The sequence below is a fragment of the Bidens hawaiensis genome, unplaced genomic scaffold, assembly GCF_021521415.1.
Source record: "Bidens hawaiensis isolate Kalapana, Puna unplaced genomic scaffold, B.hawaiensis_p1.1 tig00013186_1, whole genome shotgun sequence".
Classification (NCBI taxonomy): Eukaryota; Viridiplantae; Streptophyta; class Magnoliopsida; order Asterales; family Asteraceae; genus Bidens; species Bidens hawaiensis.
The window spans coordinates 342,806-359,134 of record NW_027492112.1 but is presented as its reverse complement, the minus strand read 5'-3'; the positions used below and the strand labels follow the sequence as shown (position 1 = coordinate 359,134).

The 16,329-nt window shown below is 35.4% G+C and overlaps 1 protein-coding gene and 1 pseudogene across 1 annotated transcript; one reads left to right on the top strand and one right to left on the bottom strand.

The window, feature by feature from the left end:
- Positions 1-5,150: 5,150 nt before the first annotated feature.
- Positions 5,151-5,924, top strand: LOC143543544 (stress-related protein pseudogene; annotated as a pseudogene).
- Positions 5,925-7,981: 2,057 nt separating this feature from the next.
- Positions 7,982-11,475, bottom strand: LOC143543560 (uncharacterized). The gene is made up of 2 exons (XM_077035855.1): positions 8,356-11,475; positions 7,982-8,145 (listed from the first exon to the last, which is right to left on the bottom strand). The coding sequence occupies exons 1-2, from the start codon at positions 11,314-11,316 to the stop codon at positions 8,104-8,106; spliced, it is 3,003 nt and encodes a 1,000-aa protein (XP_076891970.1). The 5' UTR covers positions 11,317-11,475; the 3' UTR covers positions 7,982-8,103.
- Between the last annotated feature and the right edge of the window lie 4,854 nt (positions 11,476-16,329).

Below are 16,329 nucleotides of genomic sequence, written 5' to 3'. Positions count from 1 at the left end.
ATCCGAAGATCGTTCACGTACCATCAAGCAATCATTCATGCATTTCACATTATTCACATAAGGCATACACTTATCTCTTAGGATAAGCGCATTAACAAACATATTGAGTATGCACACAGCCCCGAAAACATAACACATAAATGGGGCTAGAAACTCACCTGAATCCTGTTACGCTCTCCGTTAATCGTTATTCCCTTCTTGAGCTGTGCACGGCTATCTGTATAATATTTACATGTATCAATTAACTACTACTACTCATATCATCTTTCTAGTCTTAGCTACTACCCACAACGAACGGGGATCCGGGGGCAGCGCCCCTGGCAGCAGGGTTCTAGGGGCGGGTCCAAGGGGCAGAGCCCCTGGCTGGGGTCGAGCTGCCAGGTCAGCTTGGAAAAATTTTATTTCCATTAACTGTCTTAACACATTTTTCATTAGGTTTTTAATTTATTTTCTAATTTGCTAACTCCAGCGAACTTATCATTAAGCGAACTTAACAATAAGCGAACTTAAACATAGGCGAAGTTAGTGATCGGCGAAGTTAACCCTAGGCGAACATATGCCAGGCGAAGTTATCATGGGCGAACTTATCACCAGGCGAAGTTATCAGTTAGGCGAACTTGGCCTTAGGCGAAGTTATCAGTTAGGCGAACTTGGCCTTAGGCGAAGTTATCAGCTAGGCGAACTTGCTTGCAAGCGAACTTGCTTGCAGGCGAAGTTCGCTTGTAGGCGAAGTTGTCAGCAGCCGCCGCTGTTCATCTTTAATCCCCAAAATCATCATCGTTTTACCGAGAAATCCATGGGTATGGTATTTGACTAACCCGCGATCATTCCTATGGTCGTTTTTGGATAAGGTTTGACCTGAAAACACGTAAAGTTTGGACCTTTAAGTTCAAAAACGTTCAATACAAGATTTACGGTTTATCCTATACGAACTGTATCTGTTTATGGGTTCATTGGATTCGTCCTAGCATCAAGTTCGTTACTTTACGTTTCGTTTAGACCCGATCTATTATAGTTTCAAGTTTCATGGCTAACCGTCTATTAAAATATGAACTTTAAGATCGAAATCATACCTTTATGTTTTCGTTTTGTTCTCGGTTAGCTAGCTTATGAACTTTGGATCTTGTATAAATCTTGAATCACGTTTTCTTGCTCAGACTTCACCTCTCTCACGCTCGGCCGCGTATGGTGTGTGTGTGTTTGGAGTGTGTAGAGATTAAGATGGAATGAAATGAGGTTTAGTGTTTTATGGTGGTTTAGGAGGATATTTATATTCCCCAAGGCCCATGGACCTAAAGCCCATTACCCTTTAATCCATCTTATTTAATCCCAATCCATGATCTTTTCTTTATTTAGCATAAATTAATTATTAACACTCGGTAACTAAACGCAACTTTCTTTATTTAATACTAGAATCATTTTAGGATGTTACAATATATATATATATACACACTATATATAATATATGAGTGAATGACCTCTTAAATTTTAAGAGGTACCATTCTTGTTGCACATTATACAAGTAACAATGCATAAAATTTTAAAAATTTAAGGGTAAAATAGTCTTTGCATATTCAAAAACAATATACAATAATGGTTCTTCAACTTCAATCAAGTTTTGTTAATGTACTAAATAGTTACATATTTTCCCCCTAATTAATAACCAACTACCCCACGACTTTTTAACGGCCGTAACTTTTTCACACGTTAATATTTTGTCTAAAAAACTACACCATAAAAACGAACATTTTATTATCTTTAATTTGAGTATGGTATTGCTATAGTTTATTAATTTTTGAAGACTAACATGTTACGTGATTACCATTTTTTACCGGCAATGAGTCTTGCATGTTCAGCTAATGGTGTTGGAATGGGTTAGGGTTGGAACAAGTTAATACAAAAGGGTTAATTTAGTTCATGTCGGGATGGGTTTAGATCGAAAGGGTTAATGTCAAAACGGGCTTTAGGTTAATATGTTTTCGGGTCGGAGCAGATACGTGGATGGCATCAGTTCTGCACGTTCAAGCATCAGTTACGTGGATGGCATTGTTTATGCATACCGGGTTGCTCGCTTGATGTCGCGCTTACTGGCACTGGTTACACACTCGATGTCACGTTAAATGCATACCATCGTCGGGTTACGCACGTACCGTTGCGAGGTTACAAACGTACTAACACCGGTTATTTTTACGCATACACCGCTGCATCGCGCGGGCAACTGGATAGTATAAATTTAGATATGAGGAAAAAATATGAAGATGTGGCCTAATTAAACAAATAGGATTGTTCTAAGTGTAAAGGTGTATGCAATTGTAGCATTTGTCTTTATTTTTATGAAACTTTATCTGCTTTTGACTTGTAAAATTAAGAGGAAATTTATGGTAGATTTAACTGTAGAAAAAGACGCGGTCATCAGCCCACTCGTAAAGTTACACCAATGGCAAAGGCATGTGGATTATTCTTTGATTTTTAATGGAGACGTTTTTTTTAATTATTATATCGTATTTTTATTATGTGGTTAACCTTACTTGACCCAAACCATCGCATCAACCCGACAATTTTTATGTCTAATCCTATGAAATCGAGCACCAAAAAAATGAACCCATTAGAAAAAATTATTGGATCCGCCACTGTCTCTAAACTTACCAAGAAACTTAAGGGATTTGTTCCAAAACTCAACAATATTATCTTTAACCGCATTACATATCATACCCGCATCTGAACACTCACAAGATTCAACCTTTTTCTCCCATAACGTGCCCTGCAAGATTGCAAACTCTTCTTCCAAATTGGGCTTATTTAGAATTAATTTCTGGGTTTGAATTGTTTTCTGGTGAATTGAAATGGGTATCGATCAGACCTTCCAATTGCTATTCTTCTTGTTTTTCCTTCCTTTATTTTTTAATGAAGTTTGGCCTTAAAAAAAACAAGTTTGTTGACCCGTGCGTTGCGGCGCGTGGGGATATTTGTGTCTACGTTTGTATTGTTTTGTGGCAATTTGTATATGTTTCGATGCGTGAGACGAAAGTGAAATGCAAATAGGTGCACATGAAGAAGCATGACGCCTAAACGCTGTTCGAGACGTACAGGCAACATATTGCGGAGATTCAATTAAATTACATGCGCGCTTCCTAGTATTATTATCCGACATCAACGCCAAACAAAATAACTAAACAGGTGCATGAATTTATGGAACTAAAACAATTTGAAAACAAACAATAAAAGCAAGCTATAAATTACAACTTAAACCTCAGGAAAAGTCAAAGTGCGATGCAAAAGACATAGAAAACATTAAAGTGTGTAAATTAAACCTTAAACCAAAGCTAAAGTGTATAGCACGTAAATTAAAGCAACATGAGCAAAGGTAAACCTTGGAGACAAACAATGACTGAGTTATTAGGCCACTTGAAACATTTAGAAAAACAAAAACCAAGCTGTCAAAGCCAAGGCAAAATAAGCAAACGTACTGAGAAAAACGGAAAAGTCAACCATGTTACCGCAAAACAAAAATGCGGTAAAACAATTTTTTAAAAACATGCAGTGAAACAGGGTAAATCGGAAGGCAATGGTAAAGGGCAGGTGACGTACCGCAAACGATCGGTCCCGTTTGGCTAACTTCTGCGAATAGTGGTCCTGCAAGAATCAGAAATTGTAAACAAATACCACCAGTTAAACCCTAAAAATTGAGAATTGAATAGGCACATTACAGACCGAAGATTCAGTGTGCTTGATTAATTTGAAGCCTGGTCACAAAATTATAGAAGACGGGGACAAAAATTAACGTTCCGGTGAACAAATAGCGGTTATGATCCGAAATAAACCCTGTAAAGAACTTACCTGAGTACAGGGGAAGATGATGAGAAAGATGGAAGCAAAAAAGTGCAGAACACGTTTCATTTGCGTGTGCGTGTTGATACTAGATTGCCCCCTTGTGTGTGAATTCGTTTTATGTACAAAGAGCTAAGAAAACTTAAGGATGTCAATAACTTTAATATTTACAATACACACCTTATATTCTCTTTATATGTTGCACATGACCACTACATTTCCTAAAAGAATGCTTATATAAACTAATATGATTCAAGTTGGTTGAATACATTAATTAATAAATAAGACTAGTCTCAAAGTAGATATTATCCCAAAAAACGGGTTAAATGCATTAAAATATGTTCAACTTAACATAGTTACAAAGTTTGGACTGAGGCACCAAGGGGGAGGAGGGGAGACTCAAAATGTATATAAAATTTCACAAACGAGGGGGCCGGGCTCAAATTTTAAGCCAAAAAAGGCTAAACTTATACCATGTATAAAAATTTTCGGCCGAAAATAGGTAAATTTACACTGTTGCGCAAAAAAATAGGGGGTGCGGGGCCACCCTCGGCCCCAATTAAACTTCGCCAATGAAAGTGAAACAATTCTTATTAATACAAAGAAGCTTTTTGACAAATGTAAAATGTACACGCATCAGACAAATATATCAATAACAACAAAGTCATGTAAAAAACGTATTTGTCACTTAACCGTTTTTGTAAAAAACGTATTTGATAAAACTCAAAGCACACACATATACATATATAATATTGGATGCTTCATTATATACGAATAGTAATGGTATGATTTGTTTTTTTTTTATTTTATGAACAACCAATGCTCCTAATCTTGTAAGGAGTGTTGGCAAAATTCTCTCATTCAAAACCGGAAGCCATGACCTCTCAAATCGTATGATTTTGATAGATTGAACGTAGATTAGTACGTTATTGATCTAAGGATATGAGATGCGCAACCATAATTAATTTAAGCATAGTATTAAAATTAGTTTAGAGTAACAAGCATAGTTAGATAGATACATACAGGTCAACGCTGAAAGAACATTATATATAATATAATTGAATCTTATTGATTTAATACGAACCACAAGTGTAGATAAAGTTAGTCACTCAAACTTGAAAATGTAAGGGGTTTGAAGGGACAATTTAAAATGGCAAGGGGTTATTTCAACAATTTAGATTAATACTTCACACGCTTTCAACTCTGTATAAATACAGATCCATCGATTGATCCATCAACAAAATACTACTCACCTTGAGATTCAACCAGCAAGCAGTTCTTGACTTGATAAGAGCAGTTAAGTTAAAGTCTCTCGATCGATCATGGCCGAAAACAATGTTCCTGTTACCACTAATTATAGGTTCGTATTTATTTTCTTTTCTTATGATTATTCCTAATTTGTACCTATATTTTTTCATTTCTTTAACTTTGGTTTTTTGATAACTTTTGTTAAAACAATCAGGTTGAGAGGGAGGAAGAACAGAGATTAAAGTACCTTCAATTTGTACAAATGACAGCTCTTCATGCACTTCTTTACGCTTCCAAAGCCTACGCTTATGCCAAGAACAACTCCGGTCCACTTAAACCGCAGGTTGAGACCATGGAGGGCAAGCTAAAGACCGCGGTCGGCCCAACATATATAATAAGTTCCATCATGTCCCAGCTGAGCTCCTAAAGTTTGTTGATCGCAAACTAGACGAGTCGGTTAACAAGTTCGATACCCAAGTTTCAGCTAAAACCAAGAACCTGTCGGCTGGTGTGGTCAAAACCGCGTATACTAAGCTTGAACCGGCTGCTAAAGGGCTGTATACGAAATACGAGCCAGTGGCTGAACGGTATGCTGCCTCGGCCTGGCAGTCTTTGAACCAGCTTCCGGTCTTTCCCAAGGTGGCTAAGGTGGTGGTGCCCACTGCAGCTTACTGTTCAGACAAGTATAACCAGACCGTGCAGCAGACGGCTGAGAAAGGCTACAACTTGTTTCTAGTTATCTTCCATTGGTGCCGACCGAGAGGATTGCTAGGGTGTTCAACCCGGTTGGACCGCATGCCGGTGGCATAGTAATAAAGGTTGTAATGTATGATGAAAGGGGAGATTAGTTATTGTGTGAATGTATTGCTTTATTTATGTTTTACTATGTGCTATTAGTTTTGTTTTCAATATAATTTTTTTTTTGTTGGTTGTGCTTACATTATACCCCAAGTTATTTTTAGAGTAATCTTCATTAGATCATCTTCAATGAAGATATATGAACTCGCTTATTGTTTAGTTGGCGCTTCAGTGGCAAGGGAAGTTAAAAAAACGCCACACGTTCTCAAGTGAAAGTCCTTCACGGAGCAATAGTGTGGGTTGGGACCGTGAGTTGCTAATGAGTGTGTTATAAAAAGTCATTTATTTGATTCCCTTCAAAGGGTGTTTGGAAGACAAATTGTAGAAATGAGGAGAAAATGAGTGTTTTAAGGGATGAATAAAAATCTGGTATGGAGCCGACTAATTGAACCAAAGTACTTGAAAAAAACTAATCGAAGCGAATTACTTTTTTAACTAAACAAATCGAACCGAACTATATTTTTAACAAAACTGATTGAACCAAACTACTTTTTTTAACAAAACGAATCGAGCCAAACTAGCTTTTTAACAAAACTAGTCGAACAAAACTAGTTTTTGTTCGATTAGTTTTAAGTACTCAGGTTCGATTAGTTTTGTTATAAAAAGGAGTTCGGTTCGATTAGTTGTTAAAAAAAAGTAGTTTGGCTTTGATTAGTTTTGTTAAAAAAAGTAGTTTGGCTTTGATTAGTTTAGTTAAAAAATAGTTTGGTTCGATTAGTTTCGTAAAAAAAATAAGTAGTTCGATTCGATTAATTTTTGTTAAAAAATCAGTTCAGTTCGATTAGTTGTTAAAAAAAAGTAGTTTTGTTCATTTAGTTTTGTTTAAAAAAGCAGTTCGTTTCTACTAATTTTGTTAAAAAAAGTAGTTTACCTTTGATTAGTTTAGTTAAAAAAATAGTTTAGTTCGATTAGTTTGGTAAAAAAAAAGTAGTAAAGTAGTTCGGTTCAATTAGTTTTGTTAAAAAAAAGTAGTTTGGTCCGATTAATTTTTGTTGAAAAAGTCTTTTAATTCGATTAGTTTTGTTAAAAAAGTAGTCCAGTTCGATTAGTATTCTTTTTAAAATAGTATGGAGAGGGAAATTTATAACGAGGGCTAAAACTGAGCATGACTACAAACCACCGAGATTGGAAGAGCATATTGGTAAGCCCAACTTTGAAACTAATCGATATTTTTTGAAACAAAAAATATTATTAATTGATATCTTTTTCACGAGGCATCGTTCAAAATCTATAAAGCTTTTGAAACGAAAAATATACCATCGTTTATTTAATAAAATCATTTCATAATGCTTTCATTCTTAGGTTTAAAAATTACGGCTATGGTCTCTACTTTCCACTCAACCATCACACTTTTCATCCATGGAATAAATGTGCATCAACTTTGAACAGTTAGTTTTTTTAAATGACCATTTTACCGTTAAAAACAATATTAGTTACCAACCCAACTCCCGCTTAGAAATACGTCGAACAATCAATGCCCAACGATCAATCCCGTGTATAACAAGAGTAAAAGCCATTCACCGACTCTTACTTCAGCTCAATACCACTCTACTATATAATTGAAGAAATCAGTAATTTTAAATTGTTTTTTATATTATGAATAATATTTCATATACACTTGTATTAACATTAAAGTACTAACATGCAACAACATAAAACTTCTCTAAAACAGGTCATGTTCGTATCGCTGTGTAAAAACTAAAAACTCATTCTGTACACATCTCCCAGCCACTTTGCCCAGGGTAAAACTGTCAATTCATCCGTACCAAAATTCCTGTAAATAATATACACCAGCTGCTGAGTCCCAGTCCCACCAGAGTCATTCTAATGATCTGAAATAACATACATACCCCTTCATTAAACTGGTATTTCTGTGAGACTTGAGTGCTTTATCAAGATATATGAGCTCATACTGGTAGATCTGCTGTCATAGTTGCCACCTCTGCACGCATCGATAAACGCCGCCACGTCAGCATCAGCCACAATTTTCAGGCGGGTCGTTATAAAACAAAACGAAACAAATATGTAATTACAGTTACGCTTACCATAACTGAAAATGGATCCCGTTGACGAATATAACCTCACAAGCGCATCGCTTCATCTTCCTGCCATGCTGACATGGACCGCTATTCGAGCCAAAATGTTGCCCACTGAATTAACTCAGTTTTTCTACTTATCATTTGTGTGGTTGTAAGAAAGCCACTGTATATCCTGTTCACATACCATAAATTTTCAAATTTTTAATAAAGAAAGATATTAAATATACTCATTAGAACTAACTATCAACCAAATACCTAGAAGAAACCTAAACAGTTCATAAAAGACTGCCTTTTTGTCAAGAATCGATGAGCGGTAACAATTAGAAACAAAAGTTGCAACTTTTAAAACGTTAAACAAACAGGCGATTAGAGAAACATGTACCGTGTAACAAAGGCTGTGTGATAACTGCATTGCATCCTCCCATCGATTGACTTTTACAAGACCTTTGACCAGGTTGACCAAAACACTAAATTCGGGAACACCACCTTTACTTATCATATCCGCGTATAACTCAAAAGCTTTCTCGACCCTTTGTGAAACCAAAAGACTCTCGATCATTGAAAAGTACAAATTCTTATTAACCGAAGGAGATAACGAGTCGATTTCTTTAAGTAATTCCAAAGCCACTTCCAACTTTCCCGCCTTTCTATAACTATAAACAAGAAGTTTATAAACTGGAATAACCGGCACAAAATCATACTCACTTATATTATCCAACAAACCAATACTAACCAAAAACTCCCGATTAAACCCTTCAATAACCTTCCGATAACCCGCCATATGTTTGGGCCAATACGTCGTTTTCATCTCCTCTAAAAGCCCATGAGCCTCATCCAAAAGGCCCGAAGCACAACAATGATGAATCAAAACACTATAAGTAACATAATTTGGTGAACATTTTTTACTACTCATTTGTTTAAAAAGTTCAAGACTTTTTTCCACTTTACCCGTCATTCCAAATCCATTAATCATAGCTGTGTAAGTAACAACATTCGGTTTACACCCTTTTGTCTCCATCATTTCCATGAGCCGATAAGCTTCGTCTGTCTTCCCGACTTTACAAAGCCCGTCAATCATTTCCGTGTAAATTACAACATTAGGCGGGCAAGAATCTTCAAGCATCTTAGATAATACCCGTGAAGCAAGATCCAGACGGTTATCTTTAAACATTTTATCAATCATAGCCCCGTAAGTGAAAACATTTGGATTATATCCATTTTCACACATTTTCAAATACACATCTTCCACTTCCTCTAGCTTCCCATCTTTCAGCAACCCGTTAATAAGAGCATCATACACAATATGATTAGGTTCACAACCCTCACTAGACATCACATCCAAAAGTTTGACCGCCTGGTCAACGTTATGTGCTTTACACAAACCGTCAACCAAAGCTCCATATGTTACAACGTTTGGGTCCCACGTGTTGCTTTCTGATCCTTTAAAGTACATATCTACATCGGGGATTTCTTGACCTTTCATTCTTGTGTAGATTTGCAATGCTTTCTCGATTTGACCGATTTTACAATGACCGTCAATTAGAGCCGTGACTGTGACAATGTTTGGAGAGCAACCACATGATAGCATCACCTCAAACAACTCATTAGCTTCGGTTATCTTATTAGCTTTAAGATAAGCATGTATAAGTGCAGTATAAGTGACCACATTTGGAGCACAACCGTTTGTAACCATTTCATCAAACCAAATACGCGCTTGTGGAATTAATCCCGCTTTACAAAAGGTATCAATCAGCATTGTATACGTATGAACGTTTGGAACAACACCGTTCCGTTTCATTTCTTTGAATAACCAAAACGCCTTCTCAAACTTAGTGGCGTCACACAAAAAGCTAATTACTTTATTATACGTACTATTATTGGGTACAAAACCATTTTTCATCATTTCTTGAATAACATTATAAGCTTTCTCAAACTTCCCGGCCCCACAAAGACATTCAGCATAATTAGTAACGTTGACTTTATTCAACACAAATCCACCCTCTATCATTTGACCATAAGCCATTTCAGCCAAATTCAAATTATCAGTACTCGGCATCTCGTTCTTTCCACAAATCCCACCAATAAAAATGTTGTAAATTACATAACTAGGCCGCACACCATATTTTCCCGTATCTTTAACCAACTTATAAGCATAAGCAAAATCTCCTAACTTACAAAAAGCATGAACTAAAGAATTATATATTTTAGGGCTTGGATAACACCCTTCTGCAATCATCATACTAAGAATTCGCTTACATCTACCCAGCTTTCCTTTATTCAAACACCCACAAAGCAACGTCCTATAAGTAATAACATTAGGATAACAAGAATCACACCTCATTCGGTTCAAAAACTCCATAGCTTCTTCAAAATACGAACCCTCACACAGCCCACCAATCATTCTAGTATATAACACAGTATCAATAACAAACTTTCCTTTCTTAACCATATCAAGCGCGTCCCTCCATTTCCCAACTTTACACAAAGAATAACCAAAAGAACCCAACGTATGTACATCCATTTTATAACCTAAATCACTCATTTCCCGATAAACAAGATCAGCCGAATCTAATTTACCCGCTTCAAGAAAAACTTGAACTAAAGCATTATAAGTCACTCGAGAAGCTTTCAATCCAAAATCTTTAAGCCTACCGAGCTCCTCCAGCGCTGCATTCCACGACCCGTTTCGACAATACTTTCGAATCAAAACATTAAGCAGCTTTCCAAGTACTTCATCATCATCATCCTTAATCTCCCTTAAAAAACTATCGGGTATTTTCCCTTCATCGCATCTCATTACATCTAATAAAGCATCATACACCGCTAACGTATGACTATACCCGATTTGTCTACCCGCCCATACGAAAAATTTCACACCTAATTCAGCATTTGGAAGCAACTTCAACACATCAAGCACCACTGTCTCACTCAATTTCTCCCTAAACTTACCAAGAAACTTATGGGATTTGTTCCTAAACTCCACAATATAATCTTTAACCGCATTACATATCATACCCGCATCCGAACACTCACAAGATTCAACCTTTTTATCCGATAACGTACCCTGCAAGACTGCAAACTCTTCTTCCAAATTGGGCGTATTTTGAAAATTAATTTCTGGGTTTGAACTGTTTTCTGGTGAATTGAAATGGGTATCGATCAAACCCGCCAATTGATCAGTGGATGAAGTGTTAATTGATTTCTTGAAGATGGTGTATAATGAAGCTTGGCGGGAAAATTTGGGGAAAATATTAGGGTTTGGGGTTTGAGAAATTGAAGTGGTGACTGAGGAAGACAGATGAGTTGGTAGATGGAGATAAATCTTTAACAGGGTTCTTTTCATTTTGTGGAAAATTGAAATTTTAGATTTGTGGAATTAGGGTTTATAAACACCGGAGTATTTTCTATTTTTCACTAATTTCTACATGTTTTTAATGCTATATTTTTTAAAGGTTAATATTGCTTGATAATTTTTAAGTGAGCCTGATGAGGAACGGCCTGGTTGTTTTAAGGCCATGGTTGGTTTAGACTGTGGGTGCAAGCGAGTTGAGCCAGGTCGAGCCCGAGCTCGGCTCATTTAACATGCATAGAGCTCGAGCTTAGCTCGTTTCGATCTCTATATCTGAAGCTCGAGTTCGGATCGTGAGCAGGTTTTCAAACTCGAGTTTGGCTCAGGCTATACTCGTTTATTGTTTCTTAATTAATTTTACATGTCTATAATTGTTTTTATAGTTCATATATAAGCCATAAAAAAGATCTTTTGACTTTATTTGAAGGAGATCCGGTTCTTAGCTTAGTAAGATCATCATGAGCGAATTTGTTGACGTTGCACCCATCAAGTATGGAAAGTGCCAAACATAGGGGAGGAGGATCGACCTGTTCAGTAGAATTCCGAAGAGCCCAAGTTACAGCAGCTTCGGATGAAAGGGGAATAAGAGTTTTAAGAAAAGGGATTTCCCGAGGGCAAGCTCGTTCTGATCTTGGACACAGTACATTGGAATCCTAAAGCACTACAACGAACACTACCACGCCCTCCCTCTGGTCGCCTCGTTCCCCTTGCTTTGATCCTCTGTCACTAATTCGGTTTGGATAGACTTCATTCAAGAACGTCGTCGCCCCTGGAATCACACACACACACACACACATATATATATATGATTAAGATCATGTGAGAACTATTTTGAAATTGAGAACCTTGAGAACCATTTTAGACTACAAAAACACTCTTCTTAACAAAAAATAAAAATAAATTATATAAAACAAAAAAAGCTCGAAAAGAAAAAAAAGTAAAAAAATCAAAAATTTTATTTTTCACCCCGGTTTTATAAAAAAAATGAAAAAAAAATATCGGTTTAACAAAATTAAACATATATGTATAATACTTAATTTTTAAATTTTATGCACGTTTTTATACATATATGTACAATTTAAGGTAAATGATAATGTATATATGTGTACATTACGTAACTAGAGATTAAATGAATCACACACATGTGTATAATTCGAAGTGTTTTTTTATGAAACCGGAATAAAATATAAGAATTTTTGTTTTTTTTTTTTACATTTTTAATTTTTTTGTTTTTTTTTCGTTTTATGATTTTTTTTATATATTTTTAAGAGGTTTTTTTTGTGGGTCAAAATGGTTCTCAAAGTTTTCAATTTTCAAATGTTCTCTTAGGATCGTTATAATTTAATGTAAATGATAATGTATATATGTGTGCATTACGTAACTAGAGATTAAATGAAATTACACACATGTGTATAATATGAAGTGTTTTTTTTATGAAACCGGAATGAAATATAAGAATTTTTGTTTTTTTACTTTTTTCATTTTTGCGTTTTTTTATGTTTTATGATTTTTTTAAATTTTGGGTTTTTTGTTGTCTAAAATGGTTCTCAAAGTTCTCAATTTCAAAATAGTTCTCTCATTATCCTGATATATATATATATATATATATATATATATATAATTTAATATTTAACTTAATACTCTCTTCGTCCCATTATAAGTGTCCATGTTTGAAAAACACAAAGTTTAAAGTGGGTTGAATGATTACTTTTTTTTCTTACCAAATGACAATAATGCCCTTGAAAAGTGGGTCCATCGATATTATTTATTAATGTTAGTTGTTTGTGTTTAAGGGTGAAATTGGAAATTGGCTAATAAATTTTGAAGTGAACACTTGTAATGAGACAAATAAAAAAAGAAATGTAGATACTTATAATGGGACGGAGGGAGTATGTATTATATGGGATGTGATTGCCACAAACATCGAATCATATCTTATTAAATCCAAATCACAATTGTTTAACCAAAGAACAATACAAGAGTTCGAATAAACACAAAACTAAATCAAACGAACAACATATTCAGACTTAAAACAACGATTTGGTCAGACATAAGAATACCAATAGAACCACAAAAGAGTTAGACAAGAACTATCAATATGAAGATGCCTAAATAAGATGTGATTATAAGAGATAAAAACAGATAGTTAACGATTGATGATAGTTGTGGTGTACATTACTCTTGAAAACTTTGACATAAAACAGGCTGGTCGAGATCGAAACAATTAATGGTGATTGAGACGTTGACGATCAAGACAGTGATGAACAAGATGATAAAGCCATATTCAATGATAATTCGTAAAATCTGTATATATGCTTCTATAAGCCAACAAACACTTTTCATAAGCCCACGAACACTACAAGCCCATAACTCTCTCACTTACATCCAAGCCCATAACTCACCGAATAAGCCCATATGCAAATCACAAAAACAACATATAAACACAATCATACTTTTGGATATAAATTGAAAATAATAAAAATACTTCATATATTTTAATAGTGATCCTCATACACCACCCCCATATATCAATACAGCTCGTATAGGCCTATACTGGCCGTATAGGGTACGAATGACTGACAGGGGAAAAAACAGCTTTTTGCAGCCTATACGACCGTACAGACCTATACAAGCCGTATAGGCATTAACTGGCTCGTATTGCTCCCTGATAAACCATAAAACCTATACGGTCGTATAGGGCTAAACCGACCGTACCAGAATACATTTGTAGAAAAATTCAGACCGCCTTTTGAGTTTTTACCACTGTTAATCGCTACCGGAAAACTATACAAGCCGTATAGTGCTATACCACCCGTATAGACTATGGTGTATGGATTATAATAAAGTGTAACATAATATATTCTTAAACGGATGTTCTTTGGGTACAACTACCTATTACTTAGCCAAGCATGTTATGTAAATATTAATAGACAATTTATTTTATTCTAAATATCATATCATTCAACTTTTCAATATAAAATATAATTCTATATAACTGAAACAACACATGAAAGGGTCGAAAAGGAGAATGGCTAAAATTGATAAAAAAAATGGTGCAAGTCAGATAATATATCTGGATGATGGCTACGTATGATGTTAAAGTCGTAAATCACATATATTAAATATATGGTCATCAAAAAAATATTTCAAAAAAATTGTCTATACGACCCATATAGGGCTATACGAGACACTATAAACGATGACCGACAACACTAGACACAAACTGACAGGATTCATGTGCTATATGACCGTATAGCCCTATACGAGCTGTATAGGAAAAAAAATGGTGTGTGAGGATCTCAAGTGGTGTGGGAGGATCCTAAGGCTTAAAATAATAATCCCCCTCCCCCCTGTCAGCCCATTTATCGCTTGGGGGCGGTGTTCCCTCCGAAAATAGCCCCTCGTCGCCCATTATTGTCGCCCAGTATGCATGGCGCCCTTACAAAATAGAGAATGTTTTTTCTTTTTATCAGAATATGTGTTATGTGCTGTGGTGAATACTAATATGTTTTCAACCTAAGGACATTTGTTCCATCATCCGTTAAAAATAACGCATAGTTTTACAAAGTTTGGGTCCTATTATCCAAACACCCTCTCAGCTTTTGCGAGACACCTTCGATACGAGTCGTATATAGTCAGTCATACGACTCGAATAATAACTTTTCTGTGCCTGACACCATATGGGAATTTCATACATTCCGTTGACCGGGCTTTTATATGAGTCGTATGACCTATACGACTCGTCTTAGGTCATACGACTCATTAAAAACAAAATTATTTGGCGCGATACACATACAATATTCCGAATACAGGACTCATATAGTAATTAGACATGATACAAGATTTCGTTATTAATTTGACTCGACACGAGATTAAACATTGAATAAAACAAACATTGACAACTTGGAAAAATAGTTGTTTTAAACCATCCATTAGGAAAATATAGGAACATAAAACATAACTTGAAAAATAGCCGTTGGAAAACTAGCAGTATATATCATTAAAAAATATTTTGAAGTCGTGTGGATGGCATATGACAACCGACACTCATACAAGTCGTATGACCATACAAAACCGACACTCATGCGAGTCGTGTGACCCTATACGATTTGTATAGGTTGAACTAGATGTCTGGATGGTGGGTCTGGACGTTTGTATAGCCAACTGCCAAAGCCTTATTAATAAGGGTATTTTAATCAATTAACAGGAAAACAAACGACGTTCGTTAGTTTATTAGCTCAGATACAAACATTTTTTAGATTACATAATACACGTTAGTTTGTTACCTTTTGTCAAATCTAAGTAGAAACTTAAAAGTTACTTGCACTTACAAATGTTAGCTCATGAAACGTTACTCCAGTTTCGGCCCCACCCATCTCAGCAAACCTCTAATACCACAAATAATTAAGTTTGTAAGCGAACCGAGAACCGAACGTGTACACGAACAGATCTTCTAGTTCATGTTTGTTTATGTTCGTTCAGTTCACGAACATATAACAACACTAATGAATATAATCAAACACAAAAGAACATAATGAATACCCACTAGAAGTAAAGTATTACCAAATTAAAGTCGAAAATAGCATCATGCTAATTGCATCCAGCATTTAAAAAATAAACAAGATAATAAAGGTTTTTAAATATGAAATTCAAATCATTTAACAATCAACACTAGTAATATATAAATTTTAATGAATAGCAAACGAACAAAACATAAATAAACAGATATAAACGAACGGAAATGAGCAAGCATAAATTCATGAATGTAAGGTGAGCGAACGGCTTTTGTGTTTATGTTTGCTCGTCTATCTAAATGAACAAAAATCTATGTTCTTGTGCGTTCCTTTATTGAGCGAACAAACATAAACAAACTTTCCACCAAACAGTTCACTAAACATTCGGTTCGTTTGGAGGGATAACAAACAATATAATTCATGGAAGTACGGACTTCGACCCATTAACCAACCCACCCCATCTAAAACCCCATCATAAGTACAAATAACTCGA

Excerpts from the sequence above, each read along its gene's own strand:
- LOC143543560 (XM_077035855.1), bottom strand. The coding sequence starts at position 11,316 with ATGAAAAGAACCCTGTTAAAGATTTATCTCCATCTACCAACTCATCTG. Across the intron at positions 8,146-8,355 it reads CACACAGCCTTTGTTACACG|GATATACAGTGGCTTTCTTA; the intron begins GTACATGTTTCT and ends GTATGTGAACAG.